The sequence below is a fragment of the Momordica charantia genome (genome assembly GCF_013281855.1).
Source record: "Momordica charantia cultivar OHB3-1 chromosome 2 unlocalized genomic scaffold, Mcharantia_2.0 BLBB01000002.1, whole genome shotgun sequence".
NCBI classification, from domain to species: domain Eukaryota; kingdom Viridiplantae; phylum Streptophyta; class Magnoliopsida; order Cucurbitales; family Cucurbitaceae; genus Momordica; species Momordica charantia.
The window spans coordinates 7,831,752-7,858,471 of NW_028275160.1; the positions used below are offsets into that span (position 1 = coordinate 7,831,752).

The following is a 26,720-nucleotide window of genomic DNA, read 5'->3' on the forward strand; positions in this document are numbered from 1 at the left end:
TATTATACTTGTTATTTCAAGTTTATCCTCTCCTATTTTTATTTTACATTTTTGCCCTTTCAAAATTTTAATTTTATTCTTAATACTTTATCTATCTGTTCGTCAAAATCGTACTTTATAAATAAGTCTCAACAAAATGCGTATGTAAGTTACTCATGTCCTCAAACGTGTTAAAATTAACTTAATTTAATTGAAATTTGTATATGTACCAACTTTCATCCACGTAAATTCAAAACTAATTTTATATATTGAGATTGGAGAAAATATTTAATTTCTTAAATTGTGTGTAAATACATTAGAAAATAAAAGTAAATACAAAAATTATTGTAGCTTGAAGAACAAGATTTCTAGAAATTTTACCTTTGAAATGATTATTAAAAGAATTGGCCATTTATTATATAAACATTAAATAAATATTGTATAATCAAAACCATGGCAAATTCCTTTCTCTACAATAAATTTCGTAACTATTGTTTTTTTTTCTAATTATTTTTTATGAGATAGAATTAGATGATAAATCAATATAATATTTTCAAGATAAATTTGACAAATTCTTTGATTTCTTGAATTCATATACTACTTTCACACTAAGAAAATCTTCTTTGGCAATTAAAATATTCACAATGTTAATTTAATAAGAAATGTTGAGAGGTTGCAAAATTTAGACCGTATGGAACAGTTTTTTCACAACTATAGGTTAACATTATTTTAATCTCTATTTTTTAGTTAAAAGTTTTAAATAATTATTGCTATTTATTAATGATGTTAATCTGCATTGTTAAAATAACAAGTGATGACTCACGGACATAATAGTAAATCAATTAGACACAATTAAAATGGATTAACCAAAATATTTTATAAGACTTTTCCTTGGGGTTATTTTTGATAAAAGAATAGAATAGAAAAAAAAAGCCAAATATTATCCAATTTACTTAGAAATTTACGATAGAGTCAAATCTTATCCAATTTACTTGGAAGTTTACCATTAGGACAAATTATACTCTATCAATGAACTCATAAAATATTTTAAACCTGAATATTAGTTCAATTAGATAAAGCATCTATCTTAAAATCGTGAGTTTGAATCTTCACTTGTTATATTAAAATAAATTACTAAAATAAATATATAACACGGTATTTGAAGGATTAAATTTAAAAGTGGAAATTGTAATCAATCAATTGTTTCATTTGTTATTCTCCTAACTTTCATGGACTCACGAAGCTAAGTCATCAATCATTTTCTTTATGAATTTTCCTAGTGTGCTTTCCTCTTTCAATGACGTCATTTTTTCCTGCTAAAATATTAACCCAAATCTATTAATAATTAGTATAAATTATAAGAATTGACGGATTACCTCCATTTCTTGCGACCACCGTTAAAAAATTGACCGCTTTTTTATTTCCATAAAAAGGAGAAAAAAAAATCTCTTTTATGACTTCTTGTCTCTCATGTTTTTTATGGTCAACCAAAGAGTTGAATTTATAATTCTCTCTAAAAATTACTTTCCCGAGTCATGAATTCGTGAGTTCGAATCTCGGATACTACGAAAAGAAAATTACATCATTCTCTCCCAAATCAAAACTCCACATTTTTCCCAGAATTACATTCGAAAAAGGAAGATTTTATTCAAATGAAAGAACTCAACAAAAATGTACAGTACAGTGATTGACTTTTTTTCTCTCTCTCTTTTTCTATGGACTCATGTACTCGATCATCATAGAAACAGAAGCTTCAGAACAGAGCCTCCCATGGGATTGGGAACCGATTCGCTTGACTCGGTCCCAAGCCCGGCGAGTTAACCCAGTGAAGTTCCATCTTCCTTGTTCAGCCGGAACAGGGCCGTCGGCCGCGGCGGCTGCGGTGGGGTCGGAGGGCCCATTTTGGCGGCGGAGGTCTACGAGGCTGGACATGGCGGAAACGAAAAGATTTAGAATTCAGAGTGATGAGATGAAAAAGAAGATTAGATTTTGCGATTTGGGAAGCAGAGGAAGATGGGGTTTTGAATTTATAAGGATCAAAATTTGGATCTGTGTGCTTCCAAAACTGTGGAATTTGGTGGGTTTTAGGCTTTAGCTTTGGGAATTGGGATTCCCTCAATCCCCATAGGAACAGACAAAACCATTTGCTTTTATGGGATCACTTCAAAACATCCTATCATTTGTGCTGTTTCTTTTGGTTGAATTTTGGAATTCTTTTTAAGTTTAAAACTTATCTGCTCATTTTGGGAGCATTGTTGAAGGTTACTTTTTTGTAATGCCCATGAGTAAACTAATTTCTTTTGAATTAAGAACCCTAATTGATGCATATTACTTGATGGAGGCTCAACCTCTCTTTCCTCTTATAGCAGGGATGAGTAAAAAACTCTAAAAAATTGAACCGATCGATAGAAATGGACCGAATCGACGCCTGTAGGTCGATCTGATGAAACTTTCAAGTGGAATCGGTTTTATAATCTACAAAACTAATTAGAAGTCGATCGGTCTAGTCAGAGTAATGATTTCCGACCAAACCTACCGACTTTTAATAGTTTATTAGAAAAGAGAATTAAGTAATAAGTCATCTTCTCGGTTAATTTTTTTTTCAAAATTCTTCTACCCCTCCATTGTTTTTCTTTATTTCTCCCACTTTCTTTTCTTTCTTTCATCAATTTTTTCTTCTTTCACTTTTGCTTCTTTCTTTTCCTTTCAAGCCTTCAACCTCTTATTGCACTCACATTAAGTCAATGACCATAGTAAGACACTTTGTTGTGTCTTTTTTCTTTTTTTCAATTCTTTTTTTCTTTTTGTTATTTCTTTAGTTCTTCTTCACGTTCTTCAGCATTTCTCTTTCTACTTTTTCTTCTATTTCAAAAAAAAAAATATATTATATATATATATATATTATTATTCTAAACTGAAAAGTCGACCTACCGAACCAATCGATAATTGATCGCGCAACAAAAGAAACGAAAATTTGTCTGATATGGTTGGATCGTTATCGGTTTTGGCCAAAAATCGATCCCGACCGACCAATGATCACTGCTATTTCATAGTGACATTTTTTATGTTGCGATGATCTCTTCTCATCTCCCACGGGAGAATGGGTAAGTGAAAAAGTAGTTGTCTAGTATTTTTTATCTTGATCCAAATATATACCATAAAATATAAGTTTAAATAAACTGAATTATTGCTACGTCAAATTTTCTCCTTTTCCTCTTGCTGGCGTAATAAGAAGAGATTAATTCTAATTGGGACCATCAATCAAGGACTTTGGAGCCATCTTGTTAGCTCTTTCAAAAACTTCTTGGTACGTAATAGTCAGAAACCTTGGAAGCCAAGTAAAATAAAATGACTTTTACTCAAATCATTTATTCTAAAAGCACTCCCAACCAACTTAAAAATGGTTTTATAATTATCTTCATCCACTGGATTTTCTCATACTTAAAAAAAAAAAAATAGTATTTCTCAAAATTTAGTAGCTTGGAGCAGCTATGGGGAAGCCCACGTATGGATAAGGTGATAGAAAGGATACTGTTGTTTGTCTGTGTGTTTACTTTGATATGGAAAAAACAGAAGCAATCATTTTGGATGGTCTCTCTCTTTGAAAAGCATTATGAAATAGCCTTAAATATCTTAAAATATCATAAGTATCATGGGGAGTGAAATTTGGGATAATTTGAACCAAAACCAATCAATAAACAATGAGGTTCAACTAAATCTCTTAAACAACTATAATATGGAACTGAGCAGTGTTGATTGAAATGATTTGCTAACATCACAAATCGCCCATCATCTCAACTAATCTTTGGAACATCGTCGAATGGTATGACTTCATGTGAAGCATAAAAGACTTTGACGATTTACAGTATGGTTTACATTTACATTCCAATTTTCACATGGAATGATAAATTATAATCTGTTTGAATGGGAGAAGAGATATTTGCCTACCTGACACAATAGTTAATTACATTATTCAATTTCCTACCTAAGGAATTCATTGCTGATACAGTTTCCAGAAACATTGTAATAAAAACCTCATGTAATGGCATGTTTCCAAGGACCAATACCCCTCAAAGCATCAACGTCCAAGATATCCTACGAATAACAGAGAATTCCTCAACGCATCAACGTTGCAGTATTGCCATTCTGTATAAAGTCTCAGATGCCAGATGGTGTAAAGGTTGGTCCCATTTTTAAGGAACTCCACAGCCTGAGAAGTATGCTGACTTTGGGGAATTCGCATAATTTTCCAATATTGCCTACCTCGGGCTAAGGCGGGGGTGGCATGTTGGAGTGTGCGGAATGTTGAACACACTTCAGGCAACCTCAATAGTTCAGGAGCACAACTCAAAGATAGAAATAAGGATCTTAAACCAGCTTGTCGAGCAATTAGCGGTCAATTTCTTGCCCATGTAAGACCAAGAAGCCCATGTGATTAAATGAAAAATTGTCTGTGGGGCATTACTGATGCAGCAACTGTCGCGTCCGGAATGGGTGTAACTTGCCCCATACCCCAGCATGTCCTTCAACCTTATGGATTAATGAACTTGGTGCCGATCTGAATCTTGAAGAACATCACTTATCCATCAGTACAGGTATCCAAGGTTCTCTGGGTCAAATTTCAAATCCATGGAGTCCAACCTTCATACATGTTGCAGAGATTGTCTACACTAGTTGCTTGTTTAAGTAGATAATCCACTTGCTCGGCAATGCTAAGTTCTCTGTCAGTTAAAAGGGATATTCATGTCAGAAACCCAGCATAAAGCCTGTCAATATTGCTTGAAGTAAAGGGCAGGTACCTGTTATCAGCACTGTCTAGACCATTGAGTTTCATCTCAACACGCCGTAAAACGGATATTGCATATGCATTTCTACCTGAGAAAACCAAACACAAGGCTTCAACTTTTGAAATGAAATATGTAATGCTTCATCAAACAGGAAGATGCAAATTCGGTATAGGAGAGTTTACAGGCCTCGCTAATAGCCTAGCATCCTATTATGATGATACCAAGCTCAAAACATCAACTACCTCCCGAGAGCAAGTACTCGAGGAGATAAGTTCTTGATGGTTCCGACCATTTTTTCCATTAAATTTATTTGTGCATTTCTTGTAGTGGTCACTATTTTCTTAAACAGTGGCCAAGTAGAATTGTTTTCGTAATCCATTGGCTTAAGGTTTTTGAAGTGTGTATTCTTCTATCTCTTCTTTGTAATTTCATTCATTCAATTAAATAGTTTTTGTTTCCTGGGGGTTCTTGATAGTTACTACTTATCGCAGCTACAATGATTACTTATTTTGACATCTATTTTTCATTTCAGGGGAGTTTAAGCATAATTTAGTTTTTGTAATTTGTTCAGGAAACTGACACAGCTTGGTGAGAATACTCTTGCTTCTTGAATTAGGGGTTTACTGTCAGGAAATTCAACTATGAAGCCTTTCAAGACTTCTGAGGGTTCCCTTATTTTTCAGACTGACTGATAAATAATTCTTTATGTTATAGATGATTGAAGAATAACTTCAATCAACATCCTGAAAGCACCTGTAACATAAATATCATTTAATGCAGCAGTGAAAACTAAAACAGGTGAAACAGGATTAAGAAATGTGACTTGAGTGGATGTACATGTTAATATAATGATAACAAATAAATTTTCCATAACCTTAAATTTGGGTTCATGATATTAGATCTTGTGTTCGAACTCCTACAGTGTCATTTCTTCTCCAATTAATATTGATAATCTCTTTTTAGGCGGAAAAATTTTCAGGTCCAGGGTGAGTGTTAAAATAGTTTAAGCTTTTGGGTTCAACAATAACTCAACAATACATTACTTACCTCTGTTTGCACGACTCCAAGCAGCCTTCTGAGCAGGAGGTACCTTGTGGTTTTCATCATCCAACCTCTTATCTAATGAGGATATACCACTTTCCTCCCCCAGCTTTTCACCAGTCTCAGTCAATGGATATGATGTGATAGCAGGAACTACAGTAGATTCATCAGATGATGAGGCAACAATTTTTACACCTCCATTCAACTCATTGGTTGATGACTTCCTAAAACAGGTTTCATCGCCATCCGTATATTTTGATTCGGACTCTTCTAAACGTGAGATTTTTCCATTGTCAGTTTGAGAAAATGAGGCAATCTTCGGATAAGTCTTGTCTTCTCTGTTACTAGCACCATTCCAATGCTGTTCCATCTCTTCTGTTAGGTCATTGGAGCTGTCTGGAAAGCTACCAGAGGTAATGCCAGATCCAGAGCTACTACTGCAGAAACTATCAGGTGGGGATATCCATCCTTTATCTTGCAAAGAAAGTCCAGTAACATCAGGGATACCTTCGCTGCTCCCACTAACAGACAAGGAGAAGCTTTCTGTCTCCTTTTCAAAGTCAGCTGCATCCCCATCACTATTGAACTCAGACCTACTCACGCCAATTCCCTCCGACTTTATTTCCTGGCTTTCTCCAAGTCCTTCAAGAGCCTGAAAAAGAGAGTTCACATCCCCACCATTGTTAGAAGTATTGTTAGATGATTCATGAAATCAACAAGCTGAAACATAAACTCCATTCATACTTTATGAAGATTGCCAGCATGGAGACTTGCAGTTCGTGCAAGCCTGGTAAAAATGGAATACAGCCCCTTCACAGATAACGTAAGAGGAGGAACCAAGGGCTTAAACATCTGACAGGCCTCCCTAATTCTCAAACAATAGGACTGATATATAGCTTGTCCATGTATCGGTGATATTTCCATCTTGATCTCTCTTTCTCTTGCCATAGCATCAATTATGGCAGCAACATCCTTCGACAACATTGCCTCAAGGGGGAGGAGGACAGAATTTGCCTGCTTAAGGATTGAGACAATAAGTATACAAAGCTGTGATTTGCAAAATACCTTAAATCACATGAGCAATGCAATCAGGTGGCTAGATTGGGAGAGGTCACTCTATAACACTCTTACATCATAATCACCTAAATAAATAGACTGGGATTCAGTGGTGTGGTGTGAATGAAAGATCAAAATACCTTTGAAACGTCTTCAATAAGACGACAGTGAATTACAGCAGCCTCCTTTCCCAAATTATGAACATCATGCAGATCTTCAGTTATTGCCAGTACCTACAAGAAATATAGAAATATTAGCTGCAAAAAGCTTCAATTCTTTATTGGAGCGAGCCCCAAAGGAAGATTACGACCAATGATATATTGAAAAAGAGATTTCTCTGTCTTCTGCTTATCTCCTAAGCTTTATTGTTCATGTGGGTGCAAAGGAGAGGATGATGATCTTTTGATATTGTTTTGCCAAGTTACATACAACATATCTTAAAAAACAAAAAGACTATTCAGGTTTTACTAACTTGGAAAAAGAGAAAACGAAACACCTTCCAGTGTATTTTCATGATATATCATTTGGTGCAATTGGAAAGATAGAAATAACAGAGTTTTCAAAGATAAACATAAAGCTGAGAATATGTCTGTGTTTGACAAAGTATTCGTTAATTATCTTTAGAGTAGCTGTCATTCTTTTGATATTCAGTAATGTTCCTTTTTTTTTCACAAGGTCGATTATTATGTTGTAGGCATTATCTAGGTCGGTGTTTTAGGACTGCTGATTCTTTTTTTAATGAACATCCCGTTTACAACAAATCTAAACATTATGCTTCACAATCTCATCAAACCCAAAGCTTTGTAAAAATATTGAGTTACCTCTTCCAGCATGGAACCGCACTCAGAGGTCAAAGCAGTGTGGTTCCTTGAGACGCTACCAAATGCTGAGAGTGAAACACTTGCTTCATAGGCACAATCTCGCATACTGAGAAGAGTGCTTTGTAAATCACCTGCAAAGACAGAACCAATATGTTCATCTAGTAAAAGGTATTGGAAATATCATATAAGGATATTTTTAGTACGTAACCATATAAGATAAAAGCATATGAATGTCAAATGAGTAACACATGTAATGCATGTAATGGATATGCTTGCTTAGCTTAAATAATAAAAAGATGCACCACCTGAAGCTGACTTCACTTTAAGAGAGGCAATGCGAAGATTGTTGGTTGCAGAATATAATTCATTTGAAGCAGCCTCCATGCTTCGTTCTGCAAGCTTCCATTCTTGTTCAGTACCTAGTACAGGGCACAAAAAGTAAATAATACCTGAGAGACAAATCGTACAGACCAGCTTTATTTCAAAAATTTACATAAATTTGCTCTAGAACCAAATAGTGAAATGAGACAACATCAACATATGAGTGTAAGGCTTGCTCACGGGCAAAGGAGTGATAAGAAACATCCAACAGTGTTATAGCGTTCAAGTAAGCTTGCTGCCATGCCCTGCTATCACTGTCTGTACTATAAGCATGATCTCCTGGAAATTGAAGGATACCATCTCTTGATGCTTCAAATTCCAATATTGACAAGCAAATCTTAATAATATCTGATCCCTTTTCTCTAGTATCCCATAGCAACTGCCTCCGCCTCAAGATATGATCATGGAATTGAGGAGGAATTCCTGAAGCTTTAGCAGAAGTATTTATCACGGGACCAGTATTTGGGCCACCACAGGCCCACCCCATTGCTCTCTCGAGTTGAGCTTCAGCTGTAAGAGAACCTCGATCACAAGCTTCTAAGCCTTCAATTGACTTGGCTATCTTTGAAGCAGCAGATCGTAAACTTCCCAACAATTCAGATCTGCTAAGGTTTAGAATAATAGGGTATAGACTATCCTCGACAGAGAGAAATTTCTGCAAGGTGGCCCTATTTAATTGTGAAGGAGTCAAAGCTGTGTCATGTATCCACTCCATTTGAATAATTTCCAGACTAGTCTTTTGAAGAGCCTCTTTGAGCTCATTCATCTGTCTTCTCATAAGTGAAGCTGCAGACCTCGCCGCTCTAGCAGTTTCATGCACATTGCAATGTTCCTGAAGCATGCATCGGATCCTCTCAATGGATTCAAAATCTTCCGTTTGTTGATCATGCTGCTTTAAATTTTCCTTTTCTTTATCTAACCAAGCCAACAATGTAGGAACAGCCCGTTCTTTAAGGTACCTATATATATATTCTTGAAGCTGAAGCTGAAGCTTTTTCTTCATAACATTAAAGAGCTGGTCAAATCCAAAATTTTGATCCACGGCTGAAGCTATTTCATGTATGCATGAGTCAAGAAAAGAATCAACAACACAGATTTTCCAAATAAAGAAAGAATGACTGCTCAACAAGTCACCAAACCTCCAAACAAATTCAGATACTGGGTACCCAGAACTCAACACATCTGACAATTTAGGAACCCCGTTTGAGTGAGATGCGAAAGAAATTCCAGAGGAAGACCAGACTTCATCAATAGATTCCAATTCAGAGAATGGTTTGACTAAATTGGCCAACAGAGTGTTGCCTTTCGTAAAAACCTCCTTGTCCAGTGCTGCACCAATTATAGATTGAAATTGGCATTCTGAAGAAGCTAATGCATTTACTAAATTAGTTTCCCTCTTTGCAAGAGATGAGCTGCGTACATCTCTCTGGTTCCATGTTTGATGGAGTTGATTCAGTTGTGCCCTGCAAGCTTCCTCTTCTGAAGCAAGCTCCTCGGCCTCTTCCCAAGAGAGATGATCCCTGCCCTTAACAGCAGCTTCCTCAAGAGCCAACTGTTTTTCTGTAATGAGGCCAACGTTAACAAAATAATTCCTTTCCAATTCAACTAAAGATGCCTTCTCTATTTGAACCTCCAGAAACTGTTCTAGTGCTGTATCAATAGATCCTCGAATTTGTGAGACCAATCCAAGTGCATCCATAACTTCTGAATTCACTGAAATAGCAGATCTAATTATATCAGGTAGAACAGCCTCAGTCATTTTTCCTATCAGATCTTTGAAAGAACACAACATGACATTAAAAGTGGAAGTCCAGTTTCTATGAGAACGATTCCCAGGCCGATCTTTATTTGTGTTTTCCATGCTCATTACATTATCATTGATCAAGTCCTGTAATTCAGTATGAGACTCTGACAAAAGCACACATTTCTCGACTTGCTCTTCTAGATTGGAGAAAACAACATCAAAATCATGAGTTGAAGTTTTATTCACTTGTCTCCCATCATTCATATCATTGAAAATGCCCAGTAATCTTCCCCTAACCTCGCCATATAGAACATCCAGAGCAACATTAATATTAGTTAGTAGCTTTTCCTTTTTCTCCTTTCCCTCCACCAGCTCCACCTGCATATTGGAGTCCTTTCTCCCATCACGTGTAAGCCGCCCCAACTGAAGAAATGTAACAGCTTCTTCTCTCCTTACAAGGCCAGCAGCAAGCATGTACTTCATAAAAGTTGATAGAAGGCGATCTTTAGCTTTCAATTCAGTTTCAGTTCCAATAGAGGTCCGGAGCTCGTAATACTCTTCTTCTATTTTTGCAATTTCCTTAGCGTAGTTCTCCACTTGAGCACACATATTATCATGACCGACGGGTATAGAATCATTATTATTATCGTTTGCTTTTATAATAAGTTCAGTAGCTTGTCTTCTAGCAAGAGAGATAACATCGGAGGAGAGGGCATTCTTAGATAATTGTAAAGCCTGAGCCCATCCATGAACTACACTAGTTGTTACATAGTTTAGAGGTAAAAATCTCTGCAAAGAAACAGAATAAACTTGAATTGCAGATATAGCAGAAGAAAGTCCATCGCTCAGTGCAACTATAAGCTGAGAAATTTCCCTGTCTATATCATGGCATTGCACTTGTGTGGGCTCAGGAACAACTGTTACTGGAACTCCAGCCACCGTAACTGCAGATATAAGTGACAAAGCTTCTCCAACTGTTCTCATATTAAAACAAGTATCTACTTCTGGAATCATATTGCTCCTTAAATTATCAAGGACTCTTCCATGTTGCTCAATCCAGGTTGATGCCTCTTGAGCTTTTTCAGAAACGATAGCTTTTGCTTGAGCAAGCTCTCGAGCCTGCATTTCAAATAATGTTCGAACTTTCTCTGCATTAGATGTTGCATCAGCAACAACTGACTTAGCTGATGTTTCACTCAAAAGTATGTTTGATCTTTCTTGTTCAGCTTGATAAAAGAGCGTCGAGGCAAGCTCATAGTGATTTAGGACATTTGAAAAACCCTGGTATAGATTATTTGGTTAAGAGAGAAGTTCAAAGGAGCAAAAAGGAAACAAAAAGTTCAGGAAGTTATAGTCGGGATACATAGCAAGTTGTACCTCAAGAGCAGACTCAGCAGCTGGTAGGGTAGCCAATAAAAGATCATGATGCTCCTGAAAAATGTTAAACGAAGTTATGATGAGTTCACACATGCAGTACCTACTAAAACTCGTAACATATCAATTTTCTTAAAGTTAGAGATGATACTGCACCCAACATATGTACAAAATATTAGACTGCACAACAACTCATCTATTTAAAGTAATGAACCCAAATCTTTTGCTGTGTAATCACTGGTGAGTGACTCGAGCATTATACCAACATGGAATCAAAATTATCCGCATAGTTAAAGAACTTCCAACCTTCTTCCCACACCTTTTATAGGTGAACTCAACTGGTGGCTTATAAGCATAAATGAATCAGAGATGACTAGCCGACACAATGCACAATGGTAACACACAAAACACACTCCACATAATATACCCCCCCCCACACACACACACAAAAAAGAAAAATAAGATTATTAGCATTTAATGCAAATCATCAGAACCTGCAACGGGACACGAATTTCTTGCACACGAGATGCAAATAAACTCAAGCTAACAGCCAACTCCATGCCTTTTCTTTCTTCACCACCTATAGTTGCATCATCATGCAAATCACCACGTGTCCATTCCACAAGGGGATCCCACACAAAAACTTCTAGCAGCATTAGGAGTATGTCTTTGTTCTTTCTCAGAACATCTATCACTGCCTCACAGTTTGCTCTGAAGGTGCCTTCTATTCCTGTCAGTCCTAAAGCTGCTTCCATAGTTTGGGTGAGACGAAAAGGAACAATCTCTGGAACTTTCAGTTTCTGCCCTTTATCAAAACAGACATTATAGTCAATATGTACAACATCTCCAGTAGAGAAATCCATAAGGATATTATCCAGATGTCTATCACCTAAGCCCAGAATGTGTCCCACCATACTCATTGCTGCAACACTTCCAGCATACCTGAGAAGAGAACTTACTTTAGAATCTTGTATGACATGCAAACTAATTCTAGAGTTGTTACTTAAACAAACTGTTGCAAAATGGCTCCAAGGTCATACGAACATCAATTTAGTGTACAAGAAAGAGATAATACTTGAAAGTGCTACATCTCTTTACAGCAAGCATATTATTCTGTACCAGTAATTCTCTTAAGCCAGTATGCTTATCCACGGCTGACTATGGAAAAAAGAACGTAGCTGGTACACAGAAATAGTATGCAAACCATAAACCAGATCTAACTGAGAAAGAAATCTGCCCTTCAATTAACCCATCCCATCCCATCCATTACTCCCTTAAATTTACTCTTTCCAGTTGCTAGAGTAGTAATTAGAGGAAGTAAGTTCAAATCTCTGATCTTTCACCATCAAAATTAGTAGTCCATCCACATGATAAGCTTAGTTAGTTGATGAAAAATCCAAGATTATATGGGAAAAGGGGTTTTAGAAAATCTAAATGACCATGTCATTCCTTATTCAGTTGCAGAGAAACATTTTGATCGTTATTTGATACTTAAAGTAGTTGGAATTCATTGTAGTTTAGCAGCAATCGTAAAATCTGTCTGGCAACGAAATTTAAACCCAGCATGAACAAATTCCAATTTCAAATTTACAAGTTACGAATGTCATTTTTCTATCCACGAATAAGATCTCATTCATCCAAAACATACTTCATTGTTTACCTTTTTATCTCAAAATAGAATCTTCTTAACTTAGTTATTATTCTCTTTCATCGGCCTTTTTCTCTACTCTATACTTTGTATTTAGTCCAAGATCTATTCCCCGTACTTTATGACTCTCTTGTTCAACTGTTAAGAAAGTTCGAAAGAGAAGTTAGGGGATCTTTGGGTGTATTTGTTAAAGATTGTTTTTAATAACGTTTTTTTCATTATATTTTCATTTATTTCTATTATATATTAATTTTAAAATACAAGAATTAGAATTAAGTTATACTTTAAAAAATAATTACTACTTATAAATAAATAACTAATCGAGAGAACATCAATAAAAACAACAAAATACAATTTTTTTTTTTAATATTCGTTAGTATCCGGGCCAACTTACGTGCACCTCGACTAATCGCATGGGGCAACCGCCTGACCTTACAATATTTGGTTCCGATAAACACAGGAATTACTAATTCCTAAGGTAAGCAGCCATCATAGAATTTGAACTCATTCCCTCTTAATTAACCCTAGATCCTTTGGACCAATGAGCCACCAAGGATGGTTAACAACAAAATTGGTTAACAACAAAATACAATATTTGCAGACTTTTATTCTGAAAATTGTTTTTAAAAATTATTCTATCAAACAACAAAATAATTTTTCTTTTTTTTCTTTCTTAATGAGAAACCAATATTTTATTGAGAGAAATGAAAGAATCAACAAGGGCATACAAAAAAAACTAGTCCAACAAAAGGAGACACCTAGGGCTCCAAATGCAATAGAATAACACCTAATTGATAATTACGAAAATTCTAAGAAACGGAACAGACCCCCAGGATATTAAATCCAAGCTCTCAAATATTCTACCTGGGTCTCTCAACCTCTAAATATTACATTTTTTCTTTGGTGCCAAATCCCCTACAAAATAGTAAAAAAAAAATTAAGTCTGCCACAAAAACCTTCCTTTATCTTGAGAGGGAGGTAACAAGAAAACGTCTTCCATCAGCACCTGACAATCCCTATTACAAGCCCAAGACACCCCAAATGACTTGAATAAATCCATACTACAAGTCCAAGACACCCCAAATAACTTAAATAAATGACCCAAATATACTGGGCAAACTGGCATCTCCATAGAGTGGGGTAAAATCCTCTGAGGCACTTTTGTAAAGCACACACCTTTGCAACCCAAAAAAGAAGGAAGAGCACTTTTGAATACAATCCAAGGTGTTGACCTTTTCATGTAAGACTTGCCATGCAAAAAAAAATATATATATAAATATATATAATCGAAATTTTAACCTTCCAAATCGAGAGAAGCAACAGGGCATTAGGAGGGAGAGAGGGAATGCTCAACAAGTGAAAAGAAAAATCTAGAGGAAAACCCCCTGGACGAGCAAGGGGACAAAGAGGGGCATCCCTAAGCAAAAGAATCATGGCAAAAAACTCCAAAGTCTTCCTATCTGTCAAGGCAAAGAAAAAGAAGACCAATGCCCTTCAACGTCAAAATAGAGGCTGCCAAATAAAACCTCATATCAAAAGGGTGGTACAAACAAGGGAATAAAAGGAAGGGGGGTTTATCTCCTAGACTCCCACCCAGTGGTCCTCCCATAAATTAGTATCAAAGCCATCCCAACAAAACATCTCAAGAACTGGGAAAAGAAGGAGAGTATAGAAGAAATATCCTTCCAAGGATTTTCTTACAGAAATCTTTAAGCCCACTAGCTGAGACCCAGTCAAAACAATGTAGCCTATCCTTGCTCACGTTAATCCTTCGCTATAGGCATTAGGTTCCTGAAAGAACCGCCTCAACCATTTGGCCAACAAAGTTTCATTCCCAAGTCTCAAGTTCCCAATTCCTAGACTCCCCACCTCCAAATGCCTTGAGATGGTTTTCCAATTGACTAAGTGAAATCCTCCCCCCTCATCACCCCCTCCCAAAGGAAATTCCTCATATTTTTTTCCTAAATCTTGCTCACAGACACCAAGATTTAAGAAGAGACAAGAAGTTGGAATACCCCTTGAAATAGCTTAAATAAGAGTAAGTCTTCCTCCTTTAGAGAAAAACAATCTTTTCCACAAAGAAATGTGCTTTTGAATCTTTTCTAGCACTGACACCCTAAAGGTCACACTCTTAAAATTATGACCTAAAGGAAGCCCTAGACAGAAAGACAAAAAGTCAAGAACTTCACACCATACCAAGGAGGCCTGAGAGAGAAGCTTGGAAGACACAATTAATCCCCAAAATCGAACTTTTACCTCTATTAATCTTAAGACCTAAAATGGACTCAAAGAACGAAAGCAAACAGTTCAAATTAATAAAGGAACTACCTTCCCAAAGCAAAAGAAGAGAGTGTCATAAATTGAAGATGAGAAAGACATGACCTCTCTCTGCCATTGAGAAGCCCTCAATAACTCTTTTAACCACTTTAGTTGAGACCAACTTGCTAAGAATATCCAGGATGAAAAGAAAAGGTAGAGAGGATCGCCTTGTCTCAAATCCTTAGAAGCCAAAATCTTACTCCTTGGTCTGCCGTGGACAAGGATAGAGAAATTAACATTTTTGACACAACTGCAAATTCAAGCTCTACATTGGAAATCAAAGTCTCTCTTCCACATAACCTTGTCCAAGAAATCCTAGTCAACATGGTCATAAGCTTTCTCAAAATCAATCTTGAAAATAACACCTTCCTGATTCCTCTTCATGTAATCTTCAATTGACTCATTAGTAAATAGTAATAAGCACCTAATCCAAGATTTGTTTCCCTACATTAAAGGCTCCTTGAGTCTCAGAGATAGTGTTAGGAAGGACCTTTCTAAGCTATCAGCTAGGGTTTTAGCCTTATTTGAATTCTCATTTTTTTGGATTGGGCAAACATAAGTTTCATTCACGAAAACATCAATCAGCCCTTTTATAGCAAACTTTATTGTTCTCTATTATCAAACCTCATTGCCATGCCCTTAAATTTTACTTCTTCATACGAAAATCATAATTGAAACTTTACTTTTGATGTGACTAACTATGTTTAAGTTAGTTAGATAAATGTTTTAGCTAGTCATTTATTTACCATCATGTATTTACTGCTGTAAAACTTACCTACGGCTAGTTTAGTTGGCTATGGCTAGTTTTGGCATTTAGCAAGCCAAACCCGTACCTTGCTTCCTATAAATGGGAGCCTTTCGTACTCATTAGAGGCTGATCATTCATTAACAAGAATTCTACTGGTTGCTTACCCTTCCCAGAAAGCAAATAAAAGTGAAGAAAAACATTTAAAAAAAAGAAATAAATAATATATCTTTTACACTAGAACTTGATACAAAATCATGCCAAAAATATAAACAGTAACATATAGGAAAATATTTCTTCCAAAAGAAAAGTATATAAGAAAATAGACAATGACCCTTTGAAAAGAAAATAGAAGAAACGAGAAGAAAGAAAGCAAGAAAAAACAAATTTTACATTTGATAATCTAAAAAATTCTATATGCAAGCAACACTACTTTTTACAAATTAAGTCCTTGTTTACGTGTGACAAAAAGTGAATAATCAATTGAACAAAAACTTGGAGCAAAATAATCATACCTTTTTAATTTCGTACTGAAAGCTTTGAAGCCTTCACTAGCACACCACAGTTCTTGATAAAGAAGTTGTCTAGGAACCTCCTTCATTAGATCCAAAAGAACTTTACGTTTGACTTCATGGGGCCAATCTCTACGTGAAATTACTCTCCTTATGCCTTTCTCTTTAAGTGCCGGTATGATTTTACCATAAAACATATCACTCGGTCGAGGAAGCTGTGGAGGAACAGAGCCGTTTAAATTGCTACCGGCAGCTGAGAGTTGTGACACCTGAACCCGGTGTTGCCATGACTTGAATACAGTATATACACTCATCACATTGTTCACCCACTGGATAAGACCAGCTCTACCACTAATTGGAGTTACAGAATAATAGCGAATAGAGAGAGATTGACTGTAAGTTGAATGAGATGAATACAGAAAACTATTGATAGCTTGCAGCATTTGCATGATTCTAGCATCAAGACGCAGATCTTCTCTACCTTTTAAGAGATACGTGTAGGTCTGTCCATCAGAACCCAGTATTACAAGCTTTTTAGGTTTTGTCTTGGTGGACAATATAGTGACTTGTTCTGAAAAAGAACCAATTGTAACAATTCCTGAAAGATTAGAGCCAATGCTTCTGTCAGCTTCTGAATATATTACATGCTTCTCAAAACCAGGCATTGGAACATCAGATGATGATAACAAAGTTAACTTAGGTGCGACTTCTGTTAAAGAAATTGATGACTTTCTCTGATAAGATGCCAAAGATGTTGCAATATCATCAAATGGCCGCCATACATCAACAAGCGCTGTAGCAGAGGCTGGAGGATTCTTGAAGGTAAAAATAGCTGATTTCAGCTGTTCTTTATACTCTACATGAAACCAGGTTTCATGGGGCGTTTCAGGTTTTCGAGATGTTGAAGCCAAACGACGCTCCAAAGCCACTACAATGGGGGCCATCATGGCTGAGTACTTAGCAGCATTAATCTTGTTTTTCTCACTCTGGCTGAGAGTGACATTTGCAGCAATTCGAGCAGCTTCTTCCTTGAGCACATTTATGCGTCTCATCACATCTGAGAAATCAGACCAGACTTCTCAATGTTGTATTTTGTATAGAAAACAAATTTTAAAAAAAATCTTCACGAATCTACAAATAGGTATAGCTCTTGAAAGCTGTTAGTGTTACTACATGCCAAAGAGCTCGTTTAAATATGTAGCAGCAACTACTTGGCTCACAAAATTTGTTTATAAAAGATACTTATGCTAAATCATAGAGCAGGTTTGATATCCCTCAGTTTTAGCACCTACGGGTCAAACTTGGCACTTATATTTCACGTGAAAGGACAATCATGGTCAAATTTGAAGTTACAAATATGGAAATTTTCCAACCACTAACCAATTTTTATATTATAGAATGGTTTGTTTGGTAAAAGTGGCATTATGGGCATTGAAAATCATGTTTCTCACCTGTCTGAAGATCTTGAAGTGTACTGAGCCATAGCTCTTCCCAAAGTACAGTCACATTTTCCAGCTCTTTTATCATCAACTGAACATCTTCGATCAATCTTGGATAATGCTCTTTCTGCCGGTATCATAAGCATGTTTCAACAATCTTGTTTTTCAACTGTATGTATTGATTCAAACTAAAAACATTTCCAGCAATCAAGCCCATGCAGTTAGACATCTTCTCAAATTTAAATGAAAAAGAGCACCAGCATTTGCATTTTGCTAAGCAGCATTGACAAAATATTAAGAGGTATTTTTCTTCTCGATGCACCAAACTTAAAGCAATCAAAGATTTTTTTTTTCAAATAAGAAGCTTACTAGTTACTAGCATTCATGAATATAACAGCGTAGAAGTACAAAAATAACTCCTGCCTTAAGTATAAAACTAACAGTAAACACCACAACTAGAATCCAACTCTTACCCAAATATACTGTATGTTGAGTAAGGATAAAAAGAAAGACAAACCCAAGTTAGTGAGTAGACTGCATGAAGAAGTCACGTACAAATATAAAACTAATTGTGATATGATCTTTCAAGAAACCTGTAAACCGAATAACTGAGCCCTAGAGCTAAAGAGGGTCAGAGATTTAAGACTAAAGAACCCTAGAACTCAATAGTCAGTTTCAAAGTATTAAAGGATGAAAAAACCGTCACTCAACCCAAAAGCTTATGCTAGTGGATTTGGTAAATTTAATTCATATATTGGACATCTAACACCCCCTCACTTGTGGGCGTGGATAATTGCACAAGGCCCAACAAGTGGAAATCATTATAAATGGGTAGGAAACAACAATGCAGGGGTTCGAGTACATTACCTCTCACCCACTCTAATACCATGTTAAGGATGAATAAACCACCACTCGACCCAAAAGGTTAAGCGGATGAGTTGAGTAAATTTAATTCATATATTGGATATCTAACACAAAGATTAAATAACTCAAGAGCTAAACTGATAATATACGGAATAAGTTCAAGACCATTTAAGACCAGGAGCAGTTTCAAGCCCATTCAAAAAGGGGAAAAACTCATCCTCAAAATAAAATATGCTAAATATGACGGTAAAATGGTGAAATTAATAGAAGAAAGCATGTTACCAGACAACCAAGTATATGCTGAAGCTCCTCCGAAGGCTTCTCTTCATAAGAATTCACATCAACGAGTGTTGGGTATACTACAGACCAGGGAGACTGCTTAGCCAGCATCATCACTAATGCCTCCAACTGCTTCCTCACGATTTTCTCAGGATGAGAACTCAGGCGAGCAAATAACTGTGGTGTCACTTCCTATAACGTAAAAAAATAACACAAGTTAAAAACTATAATAGCATCAAATTAGTTTCATAAAGGAAAAGAAACAATTTAAAACAGAAACAGAAATCAGACCTGCCATGGAAAGAGTGGGACTGTTGATAGAGCAGGTTCAAGAGAATCTTTTAACTCAGCTCCATAATTGAGAAGAATATGTAGGACATATAATGTGGCCCTAAGTGTGTACTTTCCAGATTTCTGTTTAATTGACTGACAATCATAGCCCGCCAGCTGACCATCACAAGCTTTTATAGATGAATACAAAAGATATTGTATAAATCCATGAGCAGCATGACCAAAGAGAGACACTCTTCTAGACCTCAAAGACCTCCAAACATCTACCAAATCCTGAATTATGGGTACAGTGCTACTGTCATCTAGGTCAACAGTGGCACGCTGGAAGAATAACTTTAACTGGGAAGTAAATACAGCAGTAAGGCATTCATTCCCAGGGTTTTCAGTGTTTGACAACCCAGCTGCAGTCTCGATGATATTTATTACTTGCTGCAAATAGGCCTTGACGATGCCATCAAATTTCATATCCCCTGCAGAGCTGGTCTCAGAGTTCCACTCAACTTGCTCATCATCAAGAATTTTTGCGTCATAACCTTTCTGGAAAAGAAGATAAATCGAGCGTTCCACTCTCATGATTTCGTCTTCAGTTAATTTGTATTTGTTAGAAAGAACTTCAGGATCTAGTATAGAAGAAAACAAGCATGCGCCAAGAGCAGTTCCATGTGGAGCACGGAGAGCACTTTCAGCTTGACTAAAGCACCACGATGCATAAGAAATCCACGACTTACCAAATGTGGGACAAAGGCGAGTGGACAATTTAGCCATTGTACCCACAATTTCCTCAATGATAAGACCTACACTTGGCCCAGAGTGTAAGTCCTCATTACAAATTGAGACCTCACCTCTGCCAGGAGACTTACCAGTGACATTAAAATCAGCAATCATCTTAGGTATAATAATATCCAAGTTCAAAGCTTCAAAATCCTGTCTTAACCAACGAGAAAGTTTTAAGCATCCTTTTGCTTTCAGAATACCATCATCAATGTTCGACTCAATTGAATTGAAAGAAATGACGTAAGGATGCACAAATGACCAAATATTTGTGAAAGCATCTTCAAACTTGTTGTCGGCTTGCATTAGCAAGATTCTTTCATACTGCAAGCTTGAGAGAAGAAATTGGCAATGCCTTTCATCAGAACAATTTGATATATGATCATGAAGATAATTGTTTAAATTATTTGCCAACATTAGGTTTTTCTGTTTACGGGCCAAACTCAACAAATTAATACAAAGTTTCAGTGTGACTGGAGAAGTTGGCGAGATAACTCGATAAACCCGTAGAACTTTTAACCATGGGTTGCAATCTTGATTGACTCTACAGAAAGAAGATTGCACCGACTGGACATAAACACTTAATATTGAATTTAACTGTTCATATGTGTCTGTACTGCCTGTAAGCTTGCAACCTTCTTCTAATGCAGAAATGCTATGTAATTGTGTAGCAAATGCAGCTGCCTCTTCCAACCCATCCAGAGGCAAAACTGACACTGTTTCCTCCAGCATTGCCCTTGCCTTCTGGATTTCTTGGGACACCTTTTCCATCTTTCCCTCATTATGGAAAAGTAGTGCCTGTAAAAGCATCTGCTCACTCCTCTGCAAAGCCAGCTTGGGATCTAGAGTTAGCTCATTGCTACTCTTAGGCGTCAAACCAAGACATGCCCATGATGCCTGGTAATCCCCTTCATCAAAGTGTGCAAACGCATGGATTGCATTTATTTCATTGCCTGCTGTAGTTAGAGCACCAGAGTAGCTCTTCCCTGCATGTTTAGAACGAAGAGATTGCAACTCCAATAACCATGATTCCAAAGATTTCCAATCTGCCATAGCAGTATACCCCTCAATAATACGGGCAATGGTGAACTGTACACCATCAGAACCCATTGAAGCTAGTGATTCTTCAGTCTGCAACAAGTGAATAAAGTGAGCAGTTGCCTTTTCATATTGACCTCTTGCCTGATAAACTAGCCCTGTAATCCATGAAAAGGGTCTTAGCATACCGAAGTTATCAAGACTCTGATTTTCTTCTAGAAACAAGGAAGAGAATGTCATTCCAACCCATTTTTGAAGACCAACCAAAGCTTCTGCTTCATGACTTTTACAAAGAGCCAGAGTCATGTGCCTCAAAACTCTTAAGATATCTCTGGTAAATTTACTCTTGCTATTGTGGATGTTCTCACCTACCTGTAAATTAGACTTTTCCTTCATATGTGACATAGCAAGATTCTTGAACTCCTGCAAACGCAGAGTACAATATTGAATTGCACCATATTGACTTTGAAGAGCCAATCCAGCATTCATCATTGGCTCACACATACGTGAAAACCACTCCTCACAAACTTTCTTGTTCGCTCGAAAAAACAAGGAACTTTGGCGAGTAGCAGATGATAAGACAGCAGACCCCTCATATGCATTATAAACATTTTTCTTTAAGGCTTCAACGAAATCCAATAATAACCTCATCGGTAATAAACGTGCTCCAGAAGCCCCAACCATCGTCAAGTTCCCATCATTATGTTCATTATCAAGCTGTAGCAAATGTGCAATATCCAAAAGCATTCGCTCTAGTGCTGCAAAAGTCTGTGTAGGCCCACCAAGGTTTGTTCGTAGACGCAGAGCAATACAATATCTAGCTGCTTCATGAATGGCCCACCAGATTCCAGCTACACAATTAACTGAGCAATTACCATAAAGAAACTCATCATCCACCTTGAAGTCCAACCATAAACCATTTGCACCTAGGTTTCCTGTTTCCTCACTCTGACTCAAATCAATGTCCTTCCATCTCCCACATCTATGGATGAGCCGCTGTGTCCATGACGCAACAGGAACTTTCCATCTTTGTGATATGTAGCTCAAAATGGAAATAAGTTGTTGAAAATAAATTTGCTGAGGAAGCTGCTTCAAGGCAAATACTTGTTTCCAATGCAGGCTAGACCTGTGATCAGACATCAAAAGGGGCCTAGAAGTAGGATAGGCTCCAACATTATAAAGACCACAAGCATAAAGTGCCGTGGGCAAGACATGAGAAACCAATCTCACGAATGAGTTCTTTATATCATTATCTGGATCACCAAGCTTCTCTAAGACAATGTCAGCAACGGGATAGAAGTGTATGGGATGCACAATTTTTGCTAGCATGAGCAGCTCCAATACCGAAGCTGCATTAGATCTCACCTTAGGCTCCCTGTCAGATGCAGCATCAATTACCATGAATATCAAGTTTCCTACAACACCAACATATCCAAATGCTTCATAAAAATTAGCATATGTTTTGTCATTATTAAAAATAATAATGACATTCTCACAGAATCTTTGAATCCATGCCAGGGTTGTTATTTTAACTGTTAGTGGAGAAGATTTATGAAGGGCTTTGGAGAAGAGCGTATTGTATTTCGTTAGTTGCTCAATAATAATAGCTGAATGGTCCTTCTTCAGAAAGTCTTCATCTACCTTTTTGCCTATATCTACAAAATGATTCTCGCTACTCAGTTTCTTCAAAGACCATTTGCTAAATAATTCAGTTGTAGTCAACCTGTCCAATGTATCAAGGATACCAACTTGCAGTTCCACATACGCCTGAATTGGAAAGTCAAAAGGATTCAGTTTATTCATTATGAAGGAAATCAATCTTTCTGACCTTGTTAGACATGAGAAAGCAACGTTTTCTTGGCCTATCAAACCAATAGTTCCACTAGAGATGGTACAGGTCAATAAGACTTTCAAATCAAATTTAACGAGGGCAAACAAATCAATATTCGAATAGATTTGAGAATCAATAATAACATTGACATCTCCTTGATCTAAACCCTTTTCTAACAAGCCCTTGAACATTTCTAACTCTTCCATTAATAAAGTCGCTGTTTTTTCAACAACTTCATTATTCCTGTGCTGAAGCAAGAATATATAAGTGGCGGCAGCGCTTCCTGTTACCAAGTGATTTGGATGCAGTCGTAGCTGAGATATTGGTGCATCAAATTGCAATATTCTGTGCACAGATGATGACAGCAGTCCAAGTTTTTGAAGGGACAATAACTGAAGGTTAGTTTTTAAAACACCATGAACTTGAAGAAATGTAATCTTCTGACCTCTCATTACATGGTTAGCCCTGGTCATTTCCAAACTTTGGGATAGGATATCAATTGCAAGTGGATAAAAGGTGGAAAAACGTTCACGTAATATTTCCGCCAAAAGAGTCAAGCACTTCCACAAATTCTCAATCCACTCTAACCATCCGAACTTATGTCCAACCATAGATAAACATCCCAACAACTGGGGAAGCATTCTTGAAAGAGGTTCACTTATTTGCTCAAGAAGATTCATTTCCAACAATCCAGAAGCAGTAGAACGAAGAATTGTTGAAAAGCAAGAAAGCAACGCAAGTAGCCTACGGAATTGTTGTGGTGTCCCGGGGCTCCCATCTTGAAGTAATACATCCATGTCACCCAAAAACTTTGACAGTAATCCCAGAGAAAACTGCAAATTACCCACCCAGTGCTTCTGAAACTGCAAGAAACTATCCATAATGATGTGCCTATCTGATTCAGTTAGATCTGGAACCAATGCCCAACCTAGAAGCAGATCAACAATATCAAGGAAATGAGGCTGGAAGCATCTAGAAAACTTCAAAGAAATCAAGGTTAAAACTCCTAAGAGCCCATGTAACAAAGACAAAGGGGTTCTCTCATCCTCAAGAAGTACTTGGCATGCTTTGAGGATTGGCAAAGCATATCTCTCGACAGCACCAGCTTCTCCAATATTAATGAACTCTTGCAGTCCTTCCAATGCCAACTTGGTGGTTGCATCACCTGCAGTGACATTGCTTAGCAATGGCAATGCCCAGCCAATGAATCGATCAACCAAAGTCCCAAGTAGTACACTATTCTGTCTCCCATTTGGTGACAAAGCGATTGAACATGAGACGGCACAAAGAGCACCATATGCAACGGCTGCTGCCTGTCTCACCGGGTGCGACCTAAAATATGGTATCAAGTAATAGTGGCATCAATAATAACATTCAGTGTAAAACATGATGGACCAAGGTTTTAAGAATATAAAACAAGAAGAATTTGAATAAATTATAATAAACAATAACCTACTTGGCCCGTTTTACTACTAAGAAAGACTAATAAAAATCTTGGGAAATTGTTACAAAATTATCATGAAAAGTTTATTTGCTCTCATCGTGAACGTGAATACTTATTCTAAGACAACCCAAAAACTTCGATTCAGTTCCACAGGAAGGATCATTTCCTCAACCTCCTCAAAACTCCAATTTGTTGCTTAAGCAAGTTCCTAGAGCATTGAGCAATGCACACAGATGGAGGAAAGAGAGAGAGAGAGAAAGGGCAACAATTAAACCATGTACATGGACTCTCAGCTCGAAGCCAAATACAATTTATAATCAATCTATCGGCATACCACAAAGTTACTGTACTTCAAAGCTCATCCACAAAGTGAAAAGGGGAAATAACACATAACTGGAAGAGGACGACTCACTTGTCAGATAGAAGCTGAGAGAAGCCCTGGGAGAGGAAAGTGGCGGAGTGAGTAACAAGAAGAGAATTGGGTGGATAAACAATGGCGCGATGGATTGAATTGATAGCTGCAATTCGAGCAGAGTCGTCATCATCGGAGGAAGCAGTGGTGGAAATGGAAGTGGAGGCAGTGGCATTAGGATCATCCTTAGGTAGGGCTACGTTGAGAAGTGCCGCCAATTGCTGCTGCTGGTGGTGAAGCCCCTGCATCATCCTTCTCCGGGTATTTCCCTGAAAGAATTCATTTCAAATCTCTTCAAAACCACCAGATTCCGAATGATTCAGAATCATTCACTTTCTTTCTGCTACGAAAAATCATTGCAATTCTTTCGCGTTCCTGAGGTTCTGTAAACAGGAACTGTGTGGAAAATACTCATCCAGCAAGTGGGTTTCCTGGAAATCAAATTCCCAGTGAGAAATTTCCGCCTACGGCTATAGTTTCCCAGTTACAGTGAAAAGTTGAAGCATTTTCAGAAACAAAATGGCGAAACTTGTGAAAAACAAAACGAACAATTGTCGTAGGCGGTCCAAATTCTCAAACTGTATTGGGATTTGAAGGAAACTCTAATGGCAGTCAAACTTGCATTCTATTTTTTCCATATCATATGCCTTTGCCTATATCGAATAATTAATATCATCAAACTTCAAATGAAGATTTCTCAAATTTTCGGAAAAAAAAACATTTTTTACCGTTTTTAACCTGAACATTTGATACGTGTTCCCCGTTATGTTGAAATCAGTAATAATAAATAATAAATAACAATCGCTATCCATGAAGTAAGCATGACTAAAATGATCAAACTCCCCTAAATTGAGCCTAGATATCAAGTAGTCGTCAAAGAACTTAGCGGTCGTGACCTAGGAAGCGGACTCGACTCAAGAATTGAGGACCAAGGCCCACACCACCTTGGTCGGCTCAGTCAGCCAAGAACAACTAACTTGATGTTGGTCAGCTTGGCTCGACTAAGTATGGAGGCCAACTAGCTTGGTGCTAGTCAGCTCGGTACTAGGCTGAGGCCGACCAACCTAGCCGTTTGACTGGTCTGTGTAGTCCAGCTCTCGATATTCATTATGGTCAATAGAATATTAGAACTCAACAAAAGCATAGAAAAATGACCAACTATTCAAAAAGAAGAAAATATCCTAGAGAGAAAAGAAGAAGAAGATATCCTTAAAAAAAAAGGAGATATATTTATCTTATCAAAAAAATCAATAGGAAATTTGAGAAAGTACTCAGGATAAAGGCACGCTCTGAAACTTCACTACTAAGTTTCACACAAGACTCGATTCTAATTTAGGCATCAAAATAGAACTGTAAAACAAACAAAATAATATTGATGTGGTCAAATGTTATTGGGTTTGTTTTACCGTTCATCCTTTTTTAGATTAGTGCAAATTTTACCACTTAAGCAATGAAATTGAAATAAATATATACTAATTTCACCCTTACCAACTAGTTAAGACATATATATTTTATTAGAACGTTAGAAGTAAAATTACCGCATGCTCATTGAACTCACGGAAAAAAACTAATGTATAAACAATCCTAAAATAGGGCATATAGTTTTTATGTAAAACCTAAAACTTTTATATATTTAATTTTTTTAGAGACCATACGTTGTATAATTTTTGTTCGTAATTAATTGAGCTAATATTTGAAGCATGATAGAAGAATAAATAAAGATGGATAATACTTGCAAGAAAATGAGTGTTAAGACATTGTGTAATATCTTAACTTAACAATAATGGACACTTATTTCTAACCAATAGTTCACGAGTTCTAATCCTCCCACCCCAATTTGTTGTTCTAAAATTTTTTTTTTATTTAAATTTTTTAATCAACAAAGGTTTGATATAATAATGAGCATACTGTATAAAAAAAAATTGTTCACTATGTAATAATCAA

At 36.8% G+C, this 26,720-nt stretch overlaps 1 protein-coding gene across 1 annotated transcript; it reads right to left on the bottom strand.

Annotated features, from left to right (window-relative positions):
• Positions 1–3,731: 3,731 nt before the first annotated feature.
• On the bottom strand, positions 3,732–25,401 carry LOC111017174 (uncharacterized). The gene is made up of 15 exons (XM_022292852.2): positions 24,777–25,401; positions 19,281–24,252; positions 18,993–19,181; positions 17,859–17,973; positions 16,411–17,464; positions 11,678–12,125; positions 11,187–11,240; positions 8,246–11,090; positions 7,990–8,103; positions 7,685–7,815; positions 7,004–7,096; positions 6,552–6,821; positions 5,814–6,459; positions 4,779–4,854; positions 3,732–4,700 (listed from the first exon to the last, which is right to left on the bottom strand). The coding sequence occupies exons 1-15, from the start codon at positions 25,025–25,027 to the stop codon at positions 4,601–4,603; spliced, it is 11,358 nt and encodes a 3,785-aa protein (XP_022148544.1). The 5' UTR covers positions 25,028–25,401; the 3' UTR covers positions 3,732–4,600.
• Positions 25,402–26,720: the final 1,319 nt, after the last annotated feature.

Coding starts and splice junctions, on each gene's coding strand:
- LOC111017174 (XM_022292852.2), bottom strand. CDS start 25,027: ATGATGCAGGGGCTTCACCACCAGCAGCAGCAATTGGCGGCACTTCTC. Junction 24,253..24,776: donor TCTCAGCTTCTATCTGACAA/GTGAGTCGTCCT, acceptor ACCATATTTTAG/GTCGCACCCGGTGAGACAGG. Junction 6,460..6,551: donor ATGCTGGCAATCTTCATAAA/GTATGAATGGAG, acceptor TCTCTTTTTCAG/GCTCTTGAAGGACTTGGAGA.